General features: G+C 35.7%; 1 protein-coding gene across 1 annotated transcript in view; it reads right to left on the bottom strand.

Moving 5' to 3' along the window:
• Positions 1 to 1,063: 1,063 nt before the first annotated feature.
• Positions 1,064 to 23,818, bottom strand: part of KIAA1549L (KIAA1549 like) — a 114,450-nt gene continuing 91,695 nt past the window's right edge. The window contains exons 17-20 of the mRNA XM_088145092.1: positions 22,896 to 22,993; positions 21,427 to 21,575; positions 12,522 to 12,673; positions 1,064 to 2,719 (exon numbers count right to left, since the gene is read on the bottom strand). Of these exons, the coding sequence (XP_088001218.1) occupies positions 2,438 to 2,719; positions 12,522 to 12,673; positions 21,427 to 21,575; positions 22,896 to 22,993 (681 nt within the window). The 3' untranslated portion in view covers positions 1,064 to 2,437. The remainder of the gene's footprint in view (positions 2,720 to 12,521; positions 12,674 to 21,426; positions 21,576 to 22,895; positions 22,994 to 23,818) is intronic.

The raw sequence follows: 23,818 nt of genomic DNA, 5'->3' as shown, positions 1-23,818 counted from the left end.
TTGATGTATTTACATTCATTGGAGAGGAAGGGATTACAAGAGAGTAAGCAGGCACACAATGGGGAATACACATCAAAAGGAATGTGCTAGCACCAATCTTTGCCTAGTCATCTGCTTAGGAGGCAAAAAGCCTTTAGTTGAAATTGATTAAGGTCTGGTCAATTTCAGGCAGCAGCTGTGAGCATGGGAGGGTTCTAATCAACTAATTTAAGGTCACAGAGCTGAGCTTGTTAACTTCCAGTTAGTGCTTTTTAGAGAAGCAGTGCAGTGTGCTGCAGAGAAAAGCAACTCAGGAAAAGATACCATGTTTAGGGAATCTCTCTGCTCTGTGGGGGAGGGGGAGAAAAAAAAGGGTCAGGCACAGGACAACACATTACTAATTGACTGTAATGGTGAACATGTGATTGAGAGAGACTGCAAAGGTCATAAATATGGGCATTGGTCACAAAGTTACTTTTTCATCACTGTAGTAACTGAGAACAGTCACTGTCCGTGGCAGTCACTAAAAAAGGACTACCTGTATGCACCTTGGTTGAATGTTTGCTAAAGATGGGGAAAATGGAGACATTTTAAGATGTGCAAATACTGGTAGAATGGGTATTATGTGATCTGTTCCCCCCACCCCTAATAAAAAGCAAAAATAGCTATGTTTAGGAGTATGCTTTTCCTTGGTTTATTCTATGGAAGTCAGCTGGGTATGTCAGAAGAAAGATAAAAGTTAAGTCCAGTGGCAATGGGATACTTAAGTACATGTTAAAACAAGAATAGGCAGGGTCAAGCTCTATTTCCCTTTCTGTTGACTTACTATTTCTTAAACATTTGAGCTTACAATTTCTTATTCCTCTTCTATGCTTTGCATAATACTGCTTACCCCAAAAGAGAATAGTGTGATGGTTATGTTTGTAATGTTATGTACAACTACATTACCCCTTTACCTGCTTTAGTAAAGGTCAAAGAAAATAACAGAAAATGAAATGATCACAAGACACTACAAAGTGGAAACTGAAGAAATGAGTTGGCTAAAACGTATGTTTTATTCAACAAAAATCTGTTTATCCATATTGTTATCCCATAAGCAATCTCAGTTCTTTATAAGATTGCATTATAAATAACTTTTTTTCTGTAACAGTCTGCCATTTTTGCAGCTACCCTAAATGAATCAGCATATAGTTGCATTCTACTTTCATTCCACGCGTTGTTTTCATCACACTGCAGTAAAACAGTGAATTACATTTATCTTTCAAAATATATAACTCTAGATTTGGCAAAATCATTTTTAATATCAACAGTTTCAGCAGAATGATTTGTTGAAATCATTCAGCAAAATATGTACAGCATATTATTTTGTTCAACCAATAGACTTGTTTACTTATTCACACCTTAATATTGTCATCAGGCTATAAAGGTAAAGTTCCCTTGAGTCATGCTCAGTGACTACATGGCCAACGCTATGGCCATGTTTTCTTGGTCACAATACAAACACGGTTTGCATAGCCTTGTCTTTATTCAAGAAAAAAGAATAGAGCTCTGTGTTAAACAGAGATTTTCTCATAAAAGGAAGTACATTCATTATTCCCAATGAGTCAGACTCAAGGTTCTCAAATTCACCATTTTCACTTTGTTCAGAATGAAATCCTTTTTGAATATAGGGCACACACAGTATTTGCTTTCATTGGAAGATTCCAAGAGCTTTTAACACCTGTTTTCTTGTCAAGTTTCTTTTCCTTTTGACAGTCAACAGAGACACTATTGAAAACCCTTCTGTGCAACTCAAAAGTAACATTACACCAGCACTTTAGTCACTAATTATGCTAGTATACTTCTTACCGGTTCTCTTTTTTCTGGTTTGTGGATTATAAACAAAGATCAGGCATTTGAGGACATTTGTAAAGCACTCTGTGAAGTTCATTCATATCAAATTCTTGTGGTCCAAATGTGGTTTCTAGAAAAAACTGAGCTCTATTGCTTTGTTGTATTCAGTCTTTATACTGTGTTCCAAAACGTAACTTACTTGACTACTAATGAAATAATACATGGCCCTTAATTATCACAGTATTAGTTTCCTCTTGACCCAGAAAGATAAAACTTACTTTTTACATGCACGTGTTGCTACAGAGTGATCTAGATTTGTGCTTCCCCAGCTCCTAGTATATTGGAACAATAAACAGGCAAATGGTTTAACTAATGTTTCCAGTGGTAGAGACATCATCAAACAAGAGATATGTGATGGACAATTGCTTATAATATAGCAATGTTTCACAAAGATTGCCAGGGAATACTTGTCATAACAGGCATGGGACTGATGTTATATTTGCTATCATTTTAAAAGGTCCAGTATTGACTCTGTCAGAATTGGAAAAATAGGGCATTCCTTTGACAAGTCTAATTTAAAAGCTAGAAGCTTCCTAGTGATGAAAACCTACAGAGCACAAACCCATCAGACCTGAAACTCAAACACGTCGGTCTGCTTCTTGGCTAGCTTTGCTACTTCTTCTCTTATTGCCTTCACCAGGGCAGTTGTAGAAAGGTTGGGGAGAGGGTTGTCTGAAGCATCGTTTCCTATTATGCTTTGCCGAGATGCAGCTGCAGCAGGACGCAGAGCTTGCTCCAGGCTTGGGTGCATATCTGCTGGTTCACCATACTGAGGAGGAAGCCTCGAAGGACAGTTGTACTGATAGCGTGGACGTGAATATGCTTCTATGTAGCCAGGGAGTGGAACCTACAGAAGATTTTAAGTAGAACATGAACTCCTCTCACTTAAACAACAACACAGAACAGCTGCAATGCCTGCCTCAGAAATAAATCACTTGGGAAGAAAGTTGTAAAATAATCGGTTTAATTGTTCAAAATAAAAAGCCATTTTTGAGTGGAAATTATTGAAGGCATTTGTTTTTGTTAGAAATCAGTACCTTCCTTGTCAAAACAATGCTTTTCTGTGACTGAATGATGTGATGGGAACATGGTGATGTATTCTGAGCCACACACATAGAGGTACTAACTTCTCTAATTGCAATGAAGGAAAGGAGACTTCTCCAGATCTCTGATCTTTGGACATCAAGGAACATGCCCCACCCTCAAAACAGAAAAGATCTCTCATTTCATTACCAATATAGGGAATCCTCTTTCACTAAATTAAAACAGATATATCTTTTCCCAAAACATGAGACTATCCAAAGATAATAAGGCTTTGAATTCCTTTCAAAGTAGAACTGATATTCTGGGTATTGTTCTGTCAGATTGTTGTTGTTAATTTTTAAAATCTCGGCATGCTGCAGAGGCTGTGTTCAAGTAGAATTTGAAGACATTAATATCTATTTTTAAAAATAAATTTACTTCCATTTTAATAATTTTAAAAATAGGGTATATCATCAAATCCCACTGGTGCAAATATTCTGCATATACTTCTAGTTCCAGATAGAAAGTATCTGCTTCATTATCCTTTATATATCTCTATATTTCATTAACTCCATGTGAGAAAAGATGTTTAAGACATGGGTTCCTATCATCTAGATTCTGGTTTTGCTTTTAAATGATGTTCCTCAGATTTCTCAATGTGTGGCTTCTTTATCATTCTTATGAGCCAACTTCTTTGGCACTATAGCAATTGACTGTAATGGGGATTCCCACATTTAACATGGTTACTCCACTATTCTCTCAGTGGAGGTTAACTTGATTGCTCTGCATTTTGTCCTGTATAAAGTTTGTATAATAGTAAATGACTACCCATTTAATAACCCCAAAGCTAAAGCTTGAAACTAGCAATAGATTATACCCTCAAAAATAAAACTGTCCATCTTTTCCTAATAATCTTACTAGTGAAGTCAACAGTTCCTATACATGACAATTTTGAGGGATATTTTATTGGAAAGATATTAAGTTATCTTTTCTCAAAAATTATAGAACAGCATTGTCTTTCAAAGCTGATGTTCCACTCCATTGATATAATACACATAAAAGAGGACATAATATTTGTTTAAAGTCCAAAGCAAGCTAGGCTTCTTCATAGATTCTGTAGCTCTCTATGATTTTTTTTTCCCAAAGCAACCAAATCTGAATCTGGACCTTCCCAAAACCTTTTAAGTGACTTGGAGAATGGTAGAAAGGCAAACACAGCATCCGCAAAAATTAGCTTATATGCTTTTTCAAATAAGGAAATTGCAGAAAGAGGAGAATTGATAGAACAAAAGGTTTATTTTCTATTGACATGATATTAAAAAGTATGCAAGGAAATCTTCACACTAGTTTGGAGAAGAAATACTGCTTACAATAGGGCTACTGGATATGGACTATAAAATCTGGAAAACTACTAGATGATACACAGACAACTCCACCTCTCTGCTGTAATCTAGTGGTCATCCTGGTGTTTGCAGCACAGATGTGGTAGCCACTAACTTAGAGCAGTTCACTTTTCTATCTCATACATGAGTCAATATTTGAAAAGCTTAAGAAAAGTTATTTGTTAAAAGTGTGTATGTATATGATTTCTTATCCTTTCAATCAAGGATTTCAATCAATTTTCATTTTTCCAAACAATTTTTTCCCCAGCTTTCCAATCCTTTGACAGCTATCTTCCTTTTCCATTATACAACAATTTGGACAATTTAAAGTATTAATTTCATTAACTCCAATAACAGATTGGAAGCAGTGACTCTGTTATATTTTCCTTCTCTATTCTAAAAGGATTCTTGGCGATGCTTAGCACAATAAGCATCCTCCTGAAATTTTGTAAAGAGAGCTTCACAAAGTCTGCTATTTTCATAGAAACTGCCAAAACTAAGAATATTTATTTACTTTTATTTATTATTTGTTACTTCAATTTTGAGGCCACCTGACTCTGGGTGGCTTACAAATAAAAAGAAAAAAAATACAAAATATATCAAGAGAAGAAGACAACTGATTGGAAACAACCCCCCCAAAAGATAAATAGCAAAAACAAACAAACCAAACCAAACCAAACAATGGGGTTCAACCACCATCCTAGCCTGCAGTCTGGGAGAATAACCAGGTCTTAAGCAGTTTGCAGAAAGTCAAAAAGGCATAACTAACAACCACAACATACATGTACATATATGTCTAAAACTGGAGGCATGATCCCCACAGAAGGAGTAACTATGCTTACAACTGTTATCCATCCATCCATCCATCCATCCATCCATCCATCCATCCATCCATCCATCCATGTAAAGACTAACTTTATTTCAATTTTTGAAATAAAAGTTTTCAATAACTTCCTTAACTGATTGTGAGAAAGCTAGACATCCTCATCCAACTGGAGAAAAATATTGATTGTGTACAAGAAGATGCAGTCCTGGACCTTTCAATGTTTTTAATAGTGACTCAGATGAAGAAGTAAAAGGAATGGCCAAATATACAAATGACACAAAATAGAGTCGGATAGCTAATACCTTAGAAGGCAAAAATAGCATTAAAATGATCTTGATTGTTTAGAAAGATGGGCTGAAGTAACACATAATTTTAACTTAGATTTAGATGAATGCAATGTTTTTAACTTAAAAATCAAGATACAATACGGGAGACACTTGGCTTGGCAACAATAGTTGTGAGAAAGAATGTGGTTGCAAACTGACTCATGAGAATCAGCACTGTGATGTGGCTGTGGAAAAGAGAAATGTTATTTTACACTGCATCAACAAAAGTACAGTTTCCAAATAATGGGAAGTAACTATTCCAACTGATTCTGCTTTGATCAGATCCCCCCTAGAATAGTGTGTCCCGTTCTTGTATTACACTTTTAAGAAGAACTCAGAGAAACTTGAATGGGATTAGTGATGCAACAAGGATGACAAGAGGAACAGAAATGAAATCCTGTGAAGAGAGATTGAAGAAACTGGGCATATTTAGCCTTCAAAAGAGAAGACTAAGGGAAGATGTAGTAGCTCTCTTCAAGTACCCAAGAAGCCATAACCTCTCTTCCCATGTAATAATCTATTCCTCTTATTGTGTTGTTTCATTTTTTAAGTATTAAAAGTATTTTAATTTATTTTTATTGGTTTCTCTTATATATTTTAATAATTGTAATTTGCCCTAAGATTCCTAGATAGTGAGTGGAATATAAATGCTTTAATAAATACACAACTATCAAAAAATCTTCATTCTGTTTGCAGTTTTGTGTTGGATATTAATTTAGAACTCTCATCTTTTATTAAACTATTATTTGAAACTTAAGGGACACCTTTTAAAAACATAGTTCGAAACAATGAAAAGCAGTTGCAAGATACTTTGGAACTTTATTTCTATTTAAATCACACAGAATCATGTCATTTTATTATTCAACCTTGCTCAAGACTGCAACTTAAAGTTAAAATTTACAAGATACCTAATTTTTTTAAAGATAAAATCCAACTACACTCGTATTACTCAGCTAACTGCAAGTCAAACTCATAAAAAATCTAAGTGTTAGAATAAAGCACTAGAGGCCAGTATTTCTCTAGTTTAGGTTCCTAAAAAAAATGGTAAAGCAGAACTACAGTGCTGAGAAATCCAGAGATTCAAACTCTTTTACCAACCAAAGCATCTGCAAATCCACATTCTCTCATAAGATCATTATTGCCATTGTAAAAAAAGCCCTCTATTTTTTCTAAATGTGAATGGTGGTGATAACATGGCTTCCACAGGACAAACAGTATTTTCCAAAGGAAGGTTACCTGATTTGAAACTGTATTTTGCAGCTTGTTGTTTGATTTGAATAAAAGAATGGGTGTAGTTGAGAAATAGAAGATTCTTAGAGTTAGAAGAATATGACCTGAGATTTGGGTGGCATGGATATTTGTGATAAGATAAAGTCGAGGTTAATGTAGATTTCAAAAATCATTATGTTAGACGTGCCGTATTGAGAATATGGAATAGATACAAATCCAGGCTGTGCCCGAAAACACCTTTATGGTTCTCAGCATAAGAAGTATTCTAAAGATGAGAAATAATAGGCAAACACAAATGGTTAACATATCATGGGATATTAGAATTCTTTTAAGGAGGATATAAAATAAAATCAAGAGAACAATTGATGGCAGAGGGACACAGTTGTAAATGTTTTTCTTATTTACAGTTATCAGAAAGATTTCCCCTTCATGGATCACTGCCTTGTCGTGGCGAAGGGGCTTGCGTAACTCAGTGAAGCCATGAGCTATACCGTGCAGGGCCACCCAAGACAGACAGGTCATGACAGAGAGTTCTGACAAAATGTGGTCCACTGGAGAAGGAAATGGCAACCCACTCCAGTATCCTTGCCAAGAAAACCCCATGGACAATGTTAAAAGGCTAAAAGATATGATGCCGGAAGATGAGCCCCTCAGGTCGGAAGGTGCCCAATATGCTACTGGGGAAGAGCGGAGGGCAATTCCAAGTAGCTCCAGAAAGAGTGAAGCGGCTGGGCCAAAGCCGAAAGGACGTTCAGCTGTGGATGTATCTGGAAGCGAAAAGAAGGTCCGATGCTGTAAAGAACAATATTGTATAGGTACCTGGAATGTATTAGGCTTAAATTGAAGAATGTAAGGAAAACCACTAGACCACTCAGGTATGACTTAGATCATATTCCTTGTGAGTACACACTGAAGGTGATGAATAGATTTAGAGGATTAGATTTGGTAGACAGAGTGCCTGAAGAACTATGGACGGAGGTCCGTAACATTGTACAGGAGGCAGCAACTAAAACCATCCCAAAGAAAAAGAAATGCAAGAAAGCAAAATGGCTGTCTGATGAGGCTTTACAAATAGCTGTGGAAAGAAGGAATGCGAAAAGCAAGGGTGAAAGGGAAAGATATAAGCAACTGAATGCAGATTTCCAGAGAATAGCAAGGAGAGATAAGAAGGCCTTCTTAAATGAACAATGCAAAGAAATCGAGGAAAACAATAGAATGGGGAAGAATAGAGATCTCTTCAAGAAAATTGGAGATATGAAAGGAACGTTTAGTGCAAAGATGGGCATGATAAAGGACAAAAAAGGCAGGGACCTAACAGAAGCAGAAGAGATTAAGAAGAGGTGGCAAGAATACACAGAAGAACTATACAAGAAAGATCTTAATGTCCCTGATGTCCACGCTGGTGTGATCACTGACCTTGAGCCAGACATCCTAGAGAGTGAAGTCAAGTGGGCCTTAGGAAGCATTGCTAACAACAAAGCTAGTGGAGATGACAGTATTCCAGCTGAGTTATTTAAAATACTAAAAGACAATGGTGTTAAAGTGCTGCACTCAATATGCCAGCAAGTGTGGAAAACGCAACAGTGGCCACGGGATTGGAAAAGGTCAGTTTATGTTCCAATTCCAAAGAAGGGCAATGCCAAAGAATGTTCAAACTATCGCACAATTGCACTCATTTCACATGCTAGCAAGGTTATGCTCAAAATCCTACAAGCTAGGCTTCAGCAATACATGAACCGAGAACTACCGGATGTACAAGCTGGGTTTCGAAGAGGCAGAGGAACTAGAGATCAAATCGCCAACATTCGCTGGATCATGGAGAAAGCACGAGAGTTCCAGAAAAATATCTACTTCTGCTTCATTGACTATGCAAAAGCCTTTGATTGTGTGGATCACAACAAACTGTGGCAAATTCTTAAAGAGATGGGAGTACCAGACCACCTTACCTGTCTCCTGAGAAATCTGTATGCGGGCCAAGAAGCAACAGTTAGAACCGGTCATGGAACAACCGATTGGTTCAAAATAGGGAAAGGTGTACGACAAGGCTGTATACTGTCACCCTGCTTATTTAACCTATATGCAGAGTACATCATGAGAAATGCCAGGCTGGAAGAATCACAAGCCAGAATTAAGATTGCAGGGAGAATCATCAACAACCTCAGATATGCGGACGATACCACCCTAATGGCAGAAAGTGAAGAAGAACTAAAGAGCCTCTTGATGAGGGTGAAAGAGGAGAGTGCAAAAGCTGGCTTGAAACTCAACATTAAAAAAACTAAGATCATGGCATCTGGACCCATCAATTCCTGGCAAATAGAAGGGGTAGAAATGGAAGCAGTAACAGACTTCATTTATTTGGGCTCCAAGATCACCGCAGACGGAGACTCCAGCCATGAAATTAAAAGACACTTGCTCCTTGGGAGGAAAGCTATGGCAAGCCTAGATAGCATATTAAAAAGCAGAGACGTCACCTTGCCGACAAAGATCCGCATAGTCAAAGCTATGGTTTTTCCAGTAGTAATGTATGGCTGTGAGAGCTGGACCATAAAAAAGGCCGAGCGCCGAAGAATTGATGCCTTTGAACTGTGGTGCTGGAGAAGACTCTTGAGAGTCCCCTGGACTGCTAGGAGGTCAAACCAGTCAATCTTAAAGGAAATCAACCCTGATTGCTCATTGGAAGGATCGATAATGAAGCTCAAGCTCAGATATTTTGGTCACCTAATGCGAAGAGAGATCTCTTTGGAAAAGACCCTGATGCTGGGAAAGATTGAAGGCAAAAGGAGAAGAGGACGGCAGAGGATGAGATGGTTAGATAGCATCACTGAAGCAATGAGCATGAAACTGAGCAAACTCAGGGAGGCAGTGAAGGACAGGAAGGCCTGGCGCAATATGGTTCATGGGGTCACGAAGAGTCGGACACGACTTAACGACTAAACAACAACAACATCAGAAAGATTTAAAGTATATAAAATTCATGGTACTGAACATTGTAAGACTGTTTTCGAAACAGAATTGTGTACAGATGATGAACATGTGATCCTAAAATGTATAAAATTTTATTGAAATTTGAACAGAAGAACAAGTTAAAGAATGTATGATAAAGTGGATAACAATTTTGGATATAATGTAGATGAAACAACAGGAAAATATGTGGTTGAAAGGACAGAAATGTACACTATGTTATAATCTTACAGAGAATTTTTATAAAACGATGTACTATTGGCATATGAAACCAGAAAAATTATCTAGAATGTATGAAAGTACTTCAAATTTATGTTGGAAATGTGAACAACAAGAAGGGTCATTTTATCATGCCTGGTGGATGTGCAAAAAAGCTAGAAAAGTTTGGGTTCAAATACATACAGTGATTCCGAGGATTTTAAAGATTAATATTCAATTGAAACCAGAACTTTTCCTCTAGGGACTGATGGATAAGCAGCTGGAAAAAAGTCATGGAACATTGTTTTTATATATGATAAGTGCAGCAAGATTCTTGCACGCACAAAGATGGAAAGATTTGGCAATACCTATGACAGGGGAATGGTTGGTGAAGATGACAGAACTTGCTGAAATAGCCAAACTGACTTGTTTGATTAAAGAAAAGACACTATCTATGTATATTGGTGACTGACAACCCCTTATGGACTTTTTGCATAAAAAAGAAAAAAAATGAGCTTATGATTTATGGTTTTGATAATTAGGATAGATTATAGAAAGAAGAAAGTCATGATGTAACATTAGTGAGTGAGGCCAATTTATAATTGTACTTATAACTGCTGTAAAGAAGATTGCAAGCACTTCTTTATATCTTTTTTCTATTTTTCTGCTACTCTTTTTCTTTTTGCACCTTTAGTTTTTCTTTTCTTTTTTCCTTTTTCTCTTTTCTTTTTCAGTCTATTTTAGTTTGTATTAGTCTTATTCTTGTGTTTAAAATTTTCAATAAAATTATACAAAGGGAAGGTTAATATAATTATTAAAATGCTTTTATTGTATCTTTCATCCACAGATACCAGGAGGATGTACAAACATATAATTAAGCACTAGTGAAGGTAGAGGATCAAACATTCATAAAGCATTAGTGAAATTTGGCTAATAGGGAGGGACTTTAAGAAACAGGAATAATTCTCATAATGCTTAAATTTGTAGTAATGAGTTTTTATACCCTATTGCAATAATTTTTATTGGTGAAAACATCTGTTTTATCACTTTTTGTTGATTTTTGCTTTTATAGCCACTCCTCATTTAGCAGCTACCTCATTTAGTGACCGTACATAAATACAACAGTAATAATAATAAATCATTTTCTGACCAATGTGCACATTTATGACCAAAACTTCATGCGCCTAACAACAAAAACCTTCAGTGTAAAACTGAATAAGGTCTGACCAGTTTCAGGCAGCAGCGCCAGTGGAGGGTACTAGTCAACTAATTAAGGTCACAGAGCTGCACTTGTTAACTTGTAGTTAGCACTTTTTAGGGAAGTGCTGCACTGAAGGGAAAAGCAGATCAGGAAGAGATAGCTTGTTTAAGCAGTCTTTCCACCCTGCGAAGAGGGGGGAAAAGGAAACAAAAACAAAAACAGGCACAGGATGCTGTACAAGAGAACTTTATCTGAATGAGACGGCAGCAACCAGTGATCTTCCCAGCATCTCTCTTTCAGTCACATGTTCACTTAGCGACCATTTCTGGAGGCTGGCTGAAAACGTCCTATGACAAAACCCTGTTTGGATTCTGCACGAGCTCTAAGCTAGCCCCCAGAGACAAGAGGGAGCCCTTTTGGCAGCGGCAGCAGCTTGCAAGCTTCCCTGCCAGTTTTCCCATTGAATTCCTGGGGAAGCCAGCTGGGAAGATTGCAAACGGCGATCACATGATCGCAGGGCACTTGGCAACTGGTTGTTAAGTGCGAACCAATTGCCAAAGGCCCAGATTGCAATCACGTGACCACAGGGGTGCTCAACGGCCATAACTTCAGGAATGGGTCGTAAGTCCCTTCATTCAGTATCATCATAAATTCAAAGGTTTTCTGAACAAATGGTCGTTAAGCAAGGACTACCTGTACTGGAAAATTTGAGCAATGTATGTAGGAACCATTTATTACTTTACATTAATGAAGTTTTATAAAAGGACCCTGAATTTAGCAAAGCAAACTTCCTGTTATCCAACTCTAACATCATATTCTAAGTTCTCTTCTGGACATGGCCAGATAGCTGAGTAATACAATCAGCAATTGCACAACAGTCAATTGCACAATCAGTCACATTCCATTATGTATGTGAAAGTGCTCTTTTCTTCACCAGATTATTTGAAAGCAAATCTTTGAAAAACATACTAGCTTATTCAATTGTGCCAAACCCTAAATTTGGGGTCTAGAGTATATCTTTAATCAGACACATAGTCTATACATTATTTACAGTATTCTCTTAATGTATTGTTTACTATTTACTTTTCTTCTCTCATTGATTTTAGTTGTATTAAAAATATTTTAATTGTGTTAAATTAAACACAATTTTTTATTGTACAGCAGAGTATTTTTATAGTTCAGCAGAGATCACTTTTGACCAGAAATTGGTTATATGTCTTATACTACTCTAAGTTGTTAATGGTGAACTAGAATATATCAGCCATATAATATCTTCAATCTGCTGGTTAATTGGAGGTTGTTGACCATCCACCTGTACTCTATTGTTTATATTTTTTTTTCCCTTCCTTATTATATTTTTATCACAATGTATTTAGTGTATTTCTTTCAGGTTTATTCCTTTTTCTTGAAATAATAATAATGGCAATAACAAAATGGATAAAAAGAAAAATATACTGGTCTATTTAGAGATTCAAATAGTTAAATAAAATCTGCTCAATTACCGAGTCAGCCCATTGTCCTGGTAAATCATGCTCTCCAGCATAAGACATCCAAGCCTGATTTCTGTATGCTGTAGGTGGTGCTGGGATGAAATAACCTGTGAACCCAGGTCGGTTTGCTGCTGGGATGGCAAATACTGCTGGAACTGTATTTCCTATCAAAAAATAGGGAAGATAGTTAGTAATCAAAACACATTTTATAAATATAGAGGAACATTTTAAAGGACATCTGAGATGTTCCAAATAGAAGATCCCATTTTCTAATTGGCGATGGAGAGTCTCTTGCCAAAAGCAGATCCCGTATATTACAGCATCTGCACCTAGTGCCATGTTGCCACTGTTGTAGGACACACCATTCCAAAACAGAATACACCTGTATAAAGAAGACAGATCAGCACCGACATTGCTTTTGATACAGTGGAGACAGCAGCACTATGTTCATGCAACTAGTGGCGGTACTTGTTTATTGTCCAAATGAAATTAGCAGCGTTTAATTCATCATTTCAAGCAATCAGATTGGAAGATGCAGATTCTTGGATTTAGGCAGAGTAGAAAGAGAAGGAGATGTTGCTGGGCATGTTTCAAATAGACTTGTGAGTTTACATAAGGAGTATATGTGATATGAAAAACAAATAGATTCTAGTGTTTCTCTAAAAGCGTTGCTTCTTTTGTACAAATTATTAGCAGAAACACCGACATGGTTATTTTTCAACAGAGTATTACTGAACAATGAGCAATCACAACAGGATTAAGAGTTTCTGGAAAGCACTGTAACCATTTGTTTCAACTCTGTGAAGTATGTTTGTGTGCAAGAGTGCTTTTGTACCTTTGCAAAAGGGAGCAGAATCTTTCAAATTCTCCTGAGTGAAAATCTGTGTTTAGACAAGTTTTGAGCAAAACTGTTTTGAGTTGGATTATTGGAAAAGAGTAAGGGAATAACATTAAATATAGATGTGACTTTCTTATGTTCTGTGCTTCAGACTTTAGGTAGCTCAAATGAACCTAGTATTTAATGTTATTTAAATCTTCAACTCCATTGAAAGATCCAATTGTCTGAGTAATTTTAAATTAATATATATTGTCACTTAGTCACAACCTTGCTGTTTCCTGATGCTTTCTAGCATATCATCATGAACAGTTTACTTGTCCACAGGGATGATCTTCTTGACCAGCTGACAAATGGATTTTTCAGTGACTGTCACTGGTATCTTCTGGGACCCACTTGTCAAACTGCTGATATCACATCGCTGCTTTCAGCAAAAATGTTGCAAAATATTTTTTAAAAATGAACTCATCTTTATCTTCTGGTCAGTGAAGCACTGCTCTTACAGACTGCGGATATCAGCTGTTCACATGTAAGAGTGTATTAAATGTCACAAGTATCTACACTATCTCATCATCTTTTTTGGAACTCCAATCTTAAATAATTAAGTGTGGAAGCATTATAGAGACTTGTTTTCATGTTTTGTTCATTGCTGAAAAGAGAGTACCTCTGTTGCAAGCCCATGCTCAGGAGACAGCCAGCAGTATGTGCTGTTAGCATCTTACTTATTTATTATCTGAGTCTAAAGATATTGTTTGGTCATTGCTCTGGCATACTACTAGCACCTTTTTTGGTTGCAATTCATAGAACTTATTGGACCCTGATCCTGTCCATATAAACTAACTGAATTCAGTGGAACTTATTCTTATGTATACAAAGGCCTACAGTTTCAGACTTTCTTCCCAAGGAAGATCCCTCAAGAGTAATGTTAATTTTGAAACTGTCTCCATATGTTACCTTTGTTACAGCTATCTTCATTATGCAAAACATACCTCTCTCGTTGAAAGAATATTTCACTTCTACATTCATGTTACAGAATTTGAGTAAAATTTATTATAAGCTTCCTTTGAAAACTTGTCAAGTGAAGGACAAAATCAAGCATTAGACAGTCATTTTAAGTTCTAAGTTCAGTGTCATATTTATGACTACTATAACTTCATTTTCATTCTTTCTTCAGTTCATTAACTCATAGCATCTAGGTAAAACTTCCTGACGCCAATATGGTTCTCATAAGATCCTCTACTGAATAGTGGAACTTGTGTGTCTTGTACCTCTTACTTCCATTTAACTTTTACTTAGGGATTTACACAAATTACAACTTAACAAGTCACTTAAAACCTGCCACGATTGTTACATTATTGTCATCAGTTGCTATTTCCTTTGCAAGACCCTGTTTATTAAACAAAACTACTCTCTCCTTGTGTGTTATTGACAAATATATTTGAGTACCTCAAAACAAAACACTTCACACACACAGGATGTTAAACAGAAACAATGTATTTTAATAAGACAAAGTTCCATTTTTCCATTTCAATTTACAGCACAGTTTCCAGCCTCCTTTGTCTACAATGGGCTTCTCAAAATTGCGTAAATGTTGCTTATGGGTTTACAAGTTATAAATGGAACCAAGGATACCAACCAAGCAACCTTCATTTGGGAGAGAATATTAGAAGTTAGCCCCATATGTTTCTTGAGTTATGTCTCTTTAATGATCTCTCTGGGGTGAGACCTTGAACTCTGAATTTGAAAGGTTTCAGGAAATTATTTCTTTTGTCGATGAATACACCCCTGAATGGGCATAGCGTAAGGTATATTTAACCTTATGGGCCTCAACAACAATTCTAAAAACAGCCATTCCAATAATAGTAGTAGTAGTAGTAGTAGTAGTAGTAGTAGTAGTAATAATAATAATAATAATAATAATAATAATAATAAAACAGAGATATCATATTACAAACAGAGTCCCTTGAATTCATAGGTTGGGATGATTAGATGTAACACAAATAAATTATGAAATTAGAAAGTATTTTACTGCTTAAAGGCATTTCCAGTAGCAATATTTATATCACAACTGTATATTTACACCACACTTTACAATCACAGAGATGGCTTGAAACATTAAATCCAGGATAAGGTTAGTGAGGATCTGCTATCCTGCCTGGGGAAATTGTAATTTTCCCTTGAGTAGCCACAATTACCAATATGCACCTCCCAGAACTAGAATGATGCAAATCAGAAACTTCAGCAAAAAAAAGAGCAGGATTAACCTTTAATCCATGACTGGGGAGTGGGGAGAAGGGGAATAGAAACTTTACTACATCTTCTCCACCATTCTGACCTTGAGCAGAAGAACGGCGGCGAGCATACCTTCTAACCTCAAGTTAAACAAAGAAAAGCAACAGGGAATGGACAGCTGCTCTAGTGTTAATATGAAAACATCACTCAGAACGAGGACCCGTATAAGAATTCACCATTAGTACAAATGTGTAGCTTACATTTCAAACTTTTTCTCCTGAAAAAGGGAAGAACTGTGATCATGATTGTGCAGACCACTCAAACCAGACTCATGTGGCCAAGAAGAAATCTCAAAACACCAGGAGTAGTAGCAGGCAATTTTAAAATGGTAAAGCTGCCATAGATGGTTTATCCTCATACAAGCAACTGGATGAAAGTTGCTTATACTTTGGGGATTTCATGCTAACATTTTGAATCCCTGATAGTTAAGAATCACTGTAAAAGTGATGTTACAAGAAAGCATGTAAATTGGCTCAAGAGAAAGCAACCCTAATCCCTAGGCCAACTGCAGGGTATTACCTGTTCAATCCAGAATAAATGGCTCAATGACCGTTTATTCATCCAATGTTTCCTAATAGGGCTAGAGATCAAGATGCAGCTCATTGCCTTTCACAGATTCTTTTTTTTTGAGGTAGTCAGAATGGACAGAGAATCCCAAACTACTTCTTGTACTAAATGATGCCAGTTGAACTGCTTATCTTTATTTCGGTGTGCACGTTCTTGTTATTTTTGGTGATTTCAAAAAAGTGTGATGACCTTCTGGTCTGATGAAAACACACATATATTCTTGCAAGTTCCAATTATAAATGAAACCAGATAATTAAAGGATACTTCTTGAAACCCCTTGTCTGTCTTAGAAGCTCTACAGGATCTAGTGGGATGGGACTCTAGGATTGGAATAATTCCTCTGAATATTACAGCTCCATGATTTCTTGAAAGCTACATGCACTACCATAGTGCTTCCCTCTGGTTTTTTTTTAAAAAGCTGAGAACTGCCTTGGTATTACAAATTCATATACATGAAAATCTTTAACCCAACTTTCAAAACATCAGAAATGAGTATGTTAAAATGGAAATATTAGCCAATTATCTTCCAACCACCCCATCCCTGTTAGCTTCCAGTATTCATTTAAACTATGCTCAAGCTACAAAGTTTCCATAGGAAAAAAATTCCTGTTGAAAACCAACACTGATTGAAATTACAATTTTCTCTATTTTGATGTTTTTATATGAAATATGTGTCTAAAGAACCCAAGTCAACGTATGAATCAGTGTATGGATGTGGTGGAAGCAAGGATGGTTTTGCAAAGATCAAAAGGTATAATAAATTAGGTTAAATTATAGTTTATTTTCTTTTTTTATCTTGTGAATTTAATTTCTTTGGCTTACTATTTCTCCTTTTCTGTGTTCTGCTTACCCTGAAAGAAAATAGTATGATGACTATGTCAGCATGCCTAGTGCTCAAATAGAAGGCAGTGTAAAATATCTCTGGGATTCTCAAAATAAGCCTCTTTTTTATTCCCTTTTTAGGGGCATGTTAACCTTATTCATTATAAACCAACACTGATAAAGTGGAATTTGGTATAAACATTTAGAGGGCCATTGTATTTCTTCCCAGAAAATAAGAAGCATAGAATATTTTTGCAAATTTGAAGTAATGCTGAAATATCTACATACTTTTTTTAAAAAATAATTGTTCCTAAGGAAACTGGCAAAACTCAATACAGGTAGTCCTCATTTAGCGACTGCCTCATTTAATGACCATTCGCAGTTATGATGGTGATGAAGAAGTAACTTTACAACCAATCCTTACATTTATGACCTTCGCAGGTCTATAAAGCAAAGGAAAGCTGAATGAAGATAATAAGCACAGTCACAGTTTCACTTAGTGATTGCTTCATTTAATGACCGAGTTGCTGGTCATTAATTGTGGTGGCTAAATGGGAACTACCTGCATAATGAAAGATTTTTCAAATGTCCAGGAGTCAGTAAGGTTGCTATTCAACTCAATTAAATCTGAGCTTTAATTTGAGTTGGAAGCAAATTTATTCATGCTTGGAATATGCTCACTAAAATCAAATGGAGCATATTAGTAATGACTAACTTAAGTTCTCTGATTTCAGTAGGTCTACTTGAAACATTACTCGTTCATCATATCAGTTCTTTTCTCCCATAAAACTCTAGGTGTCAACATTCTACCTTAGTGACAATACCTTACATTCTATCTTTTCCAGACAGGGGTAAAAAAAATCTCAATTTGTTCTATTATCAGCAAACTACTGACAATATATAAATATGTCATGGCAGTAATACTTTACAAATGACTCACACACAGATACCTCTGCGTCAAAAATATCCATTTTGAAGAATCAATCTTGAAATTCTAAACTGACCAACATTTAAATATTTAAACAAGCATGTAATATGCATTATTCTACACTATTTTTAAAAACAAACCAAAACCAAGCAGTTACTAGCACATGGTTTCTGAAATATTGTGTGACATTCAAAGAGGAATATTCTGGGTTGAGTCACCTAGCTTTCAGGCAGTAAAAATTAGAACTGAGAATAAAGTAGCAAGAGGAAAAGAAGGAGCTGAATGGGCAAATTATTTTAGAGGTTGGGATAAAGTGATATATCCTAAAATGTAGATTTAAAATTATTGTGCTAGGCAACTAGGTAGTGTCTAAATCTGTAACAGTTTTGTACAATCCCGTTACAGATCAGTTCCAGAAATGTTCAGCTAGAGACCACTTTTCAAAAGCAACCTATGACATGTTACCTATGGCAGTAGACTGCCCAGAAGGACTATATCTGATGAATGTCTATTTCAATAAAGAAAAAAGCCTTCAAAGCTAATGAGACCCGTGCATAAAAGAGCACACAAGCATTAAACATCTCTTGACAACATGCAAACTGTGCCGAGTGGCCCCACTGAGACTATTTACATGCCTAAAGTTAAGTAAAATTCTTCAATGAGCCACTGGATCATAACCTAAGGCAATATAGTGAAACTTCTTTCAAGCCCTTTATTCTTAAAGATGTAAAGGTGGGGGAGGGAGGGAGAGAGAGAGAGAGAGAGAGAGAGAGGGAAAGAGAGGGAAAGGAAGGAAGGAAGGAAGGAAGGAAGGAAGGAAGGAAGGAAGGAAGGAAGGAAGGAAGGAAGGAAGGAAGGAAGGAAGGAAGGAAGGAAGAAAGAAAGAAAGAAAGAAAGAAAGAAAGAAAGAAAGAAAGAAAGAAAGAAAGAAAGAAAGAAAGAAAGCGCTTATCCCAATCATTACAACATTGCAAGTTCTATTGGTTTCCATGAAAGTATACGTAGTATAAATATACTATATTATACCAAGTATAGTTGTATGTAGTATAACCATAATGCTATACAAGTATATAATTATACTTGAGTACATAATTATACTCATTGCTTCCATGTAAGCACACCTAAGAGTGTGGCCCAAGCTGCTTTTATTTATGTTATACTTTTTAGGGCATCTGTTTAAGAGAAAACTATCATCTGTTGATGCATTATTAAATGTTGATCTTACAAAGAATATTAGGTTAGATTTTTAAAAATATATTACATATATAGGAAAACATTATAATAGCTTCCATCCTCATGTCTTCAGATTAAAAAAAATTAAGGGACACATTTGTCAAATCCAGCAGTTCATTCAGCCAGTGTCACCTCTCTAAGATGTTTCCAAATTTTAACAACTAGAATACTCCATTCCTCCTCTTTAATAAAAATTTCAAGAAATTTAAAGTAGTGGCATATCTCATCACCAGAATAGATATGTACAGTCCATGTAGTTAAGTATTTCATAAACTTTCTAAATACACTGCTGACTTTTTTTTTATTGTGGCAATCAGGCAAATGGCTAGAGATGCAATTTTACTCCACTGACATTTACTGCTATTAATGTCACCTAAAGAGATACCAGCAGAAGAGAAATATTTGGGAAGAGGGAAGGGCAAACATTACAATAGCAGGTAGAAAAGAGGAACTTCAGTCTACGGCAGAAGGATTTGGAAAACACAGACAACAGCCATTGCCTGCCTTTGGATCGGCACCCACGGTATTTGAACACAGTATGTATTAAAACCGCAAAATATAAGGAAAGAAAATCCAAAGAAAAATTGTGGTATCAAGTAATACCGTTTAATCAATAAGCAAGTCAGCATTTTCCCCTATACATCTTTTCCATTCAGATTTTATTTACCCAAATTGGCCATTGAAAGTAGAAACAATCTTTTCTTTTCAAAGCTAATGTCTAATTTACAAAGTGGCTTTTCAAGAAACACTTCAAAGAAAATTATTCCAAAACTTTGGGAGATATTTACTGTTTTTGTCTACTGATGAGGGTAGGATAGGGAAAAAAAGCAATTTAGTAAAAGAAAATAAAAAATCTTCACCAAGCCTTTTGCACATGATGAAACAGCTAGTTGGCTTACCTTCCTTTTGTTATACAGGCTGTATCAGTCAGGTTAAGAATAAATATTTAGTAGCAGCATCCTTTAAAAAATCTGCTTCTTCTAAGCTTCTTTATTATCCAAGAAAGCACATGAAGCAAACTAGCAACACAACTATTCTTTCTTTGAAAACAATACATTTTTCATTGGGTGACTTACTGACCAATCAGAATAATTTTCCTCTAAAATCTTAAATCATGAGCTTCAGTAATATGTAATATTAGGAACATCATAGGAACATCAACAAAATGGGAGCTTTACAATGTGAAACAGGATATATTCCCAACTCATTCAAACATAGGCATATACAAACATTTAGGATGTAGAAATTCAAAGTATCTGATAGACTGCAGTGTGTTTTTTTAATGTAAGAAGGATTTTGATCAGTTGGTTAAGAATTCTACTGAATCAAAGAAAAGTCTTGGCGTTACAAGTCAATGGTAGAATACAACCACTAATCTCATCCTCCCAAAGTCTTCTGCAAATGATAATATAAGGTTTTGGGGTCAGTCATTACCATCTCCAATTTAAAGGGTCTCAGGCAGCATGAAAAAATATGTCTGTCTGAGATCCTGAAAAGCTGCTGCCAATTATAACTGGTGATAGTAGACTAGGTGAACTGATCTAACCCAATGTGAGGAAGTTTCATATGTTAATATCATCTGGTGAAGCTTCTTGTGGCAAATATGTTTGCATGTATAATCATATTCAGCTTATTAATGACAAATGAAGTTAATCTGAATTGATTTGCCATATTGGAAACTTCTAAATCACCAATTGGGATACCATCACCAAATTCACTTTTGTACACTTTGCAAGGACATACAGCTTGCAAGTTGGAGACACAATGAAACAACCACATGACATTTACCATCAGTTCAGATTGGCTTCAACACACTATGCTGAGAACAGCAATTTGCACTAGCTTTTTCTAAAAAGAGTGCCTGGTCTTTGAATCTACACACAGTGCATTCAGCTCAAGAGTAATCACTGCAAGGAAAATAGACTACATTACATGGCCATCTGTTTTCTGTACTACAACACACCAGCAATTCCAAGATCCTGTCTTAGAAAGATGCTAATTCCAGGTGCTTCAAATAGAGAGACCATGTCCTTTCTCTCCATTCCTCTCCTACATGTTAGAAATATACTCCATGTGATAAATGAAGGTATGTGTAGGGATCCTTTTATCAATCCTCCTCAAGCCTTCAAGAGAACCATTAACACAGTTCTAAACAAAGGTATTTGTTAGACCTCATACACTTGTCTCTATGCCATACAGACTTAGATGTGGTCTCTGTTTGTACCGCATGCGTTTTTCACCTGAGTAATTCAAAGCTGATTGATCCAATGGAGCCACAGTTACTGGGGCTTTTGACACTGGGACAAAAGGGACATGATCATGTGGCTGTATCTGTTCAGTCCCACTGGACTCTGATACTCTTGTCTTGCTGCCAATATCGGAAGTTGACCTGTATAATACATATTGGAAACATTAGTCATGTCAATATCAAATCTACCTTGGCCAAAGTCTAGAACCCATTTATTCTGGAGCAGAACATTTAAGTAATTTGAAGTAAATTCATCAAAGAGTAAAACCATATCATCCAGAGCAGTAGGACTGCTTTAAGTATTTGTAAAAGAAGGTAGAGAAAATATTATCATTTTGACATTTTTCATTAATGGTTAAGTCATAGCAGCTTTGCTGACCACTGCCTCAAACCAAGTTTGCTTTAGGTAATTGTTTATATATTTTTTATCCTGTCCTGCATTTGGGTATGGTAATGTAAACACCAAAAAATGCAAATTAGTAAGGCTTTAAATCTGCCTATATTGTTTATACATTTAATAATGTTATTAAATTATAATAACATTTAAAAACACTAATGTTAATAAAGACATACCTTTTGTTAGATAATTGCTAGATATATGCTAAGCTTACTCTTATTATCATACTATCTGACAATGAAGGAGAAGTCTGTTGCCAGTGCTCTACAATTCACTGATAGTTTTGCAGAACTATTATGACATCACTGACAGCCAATGAGGACAGCTCAGCTGCTTCTGTATTCTTATATCAATGCACTATGAAATACATCATTCATACTATGTGGTGACTTTGCAGTATATTCCAATGTGTTAAAAAAACAAACAAACACTGTTTAACAGACCAAAGTGATTTCATAAGACTGAACCATGCAACAGTAATCAGCTATTCATGCATGAGATACATTATTAAGTTAATTTGATGTGAGAATATAAAATTTAAAAGGCACTGTCCACCAGATTAAAATGAATAGAGAATTGTGCAGTAAATATTTAAAGCATGTTAAAACTTGTCTACATTTATTATGGTTATAAGATTTACATAAGTAATATTATAGTAAAAATGTTCTAAATTTCTCTTGAGTGCCCCCCAAAATTATCAAATCATCAACTGATCTTGTGCTGCCTGTATCTGGTTATTTCAGAAAAATAAAACAGGGTGTTTTATGAATTATTCAGTTCTTTTATAGCACAGTCACCCTGATATTATACCTTTATAATCAAGGATTTAAATCATGGTTTAGATAATACCAGAGCATAGATTTTGCATAATGTTGCTTATCTAAGGAGTTTGCATCTGAATAAAGATTTATAGTTTTAAAATATTTAATCATAACATTATACCTGAAATTACACCATTTGATTGAATTTCAAAAGTATATGTTAAATATAAGGAGACAGCTTAGCATTGTAATGTAGTAGAGTTTCAGCATTAGTTACTAAGAGACTTAGAAATTCTGTAGTACCTCTTGAGAGAAGTTATAGCAACAGGTCCTGTCCTGGGAGGCACAGGAGGAGGTGGAGAACCCATCACCATTTCAGGTAGTGGAGAAAACCTGTATGCCTGTGAAGAAATCAGGGAGGCATTTCCTCAAAAAAAAAATTCAATTATTAAAATACTACTACATTATGTTTTTCTGCATTACAGAAGAAATACGCTTTACAAAGACTATTTGATTGAACGCCACAACATACTCTATTCAGAAGTGGTGGTCTCAAAGGACTAATATAGAGCGCCTATCTTCAAATTATACAAAGTAGGCCTTTCGATGTGTACAAAAGCCCTCACTTATTAATTTTGTAAAATGTTATAGTTATGCTCATTTTACCAAGAGCGATTTTTTTTTTTTAAATAAGAACATTTAACAAATATAAAAATTAGGTATAGCTCAATTTGGGGATCTCCCATTTTCATTCCTATTCTTTGTCAGAAGTGTTGCACAGAATCTCAAATTAAATTATGTTTCTTGAGGAAAAAACACGAAACTTTCTGAGTAAGTTATATTTGTCTTAAGTTGCTCATGGCAACTCAGAATAAATGAGTATGCACTCCTTTATTTTTATTATTCTTTTACACCAAATCTTATGTAACAGTCATAAATATTCTCAATATTTACTCATATTACATCTTGTTTGGTGAATAGTTTTTTGTGTAGGGTGCTCTGATCTGAAGAGGCGAGAGATCACGATAAGTATTTATTTTCCCATTCCAAGCATACACTGTTGTGAGAATAGACTGTCATATGGACATAAGTTGAACTGATTTCAATACTCATTCCCAGTAAGCAAGTTTAGGATCATGTTGCCTAACAACTGGAACCTGAAAATAACATATGCAATAGATTAAATCAATGGTGAGTAGAAGGAAGCTCTATTGATAGGTCATTGA

The sequence above is a fragment of the Python bivittatus genome, unplaced genomic scaffold (genome assembly GCF_059951505.1).
Source record: "Python bivittatus isolate LINGU-HERP-01145 unplaced genomic scaffold, Pbiv_v1 ctg000480_np1212, whole genome shotgun sequence".
NCBI classification, from domain to species: Eukaryota; Metazoa; Chordata; class Lepidosauria; order Squamata; family Pythonidae; genus Python; species Python bivittatus.
The sequence above is the reverse complement of the archived record's forward strand: the minus strand, read 5'-3'. Positions and strand labels throughout refer to the sequence as shown.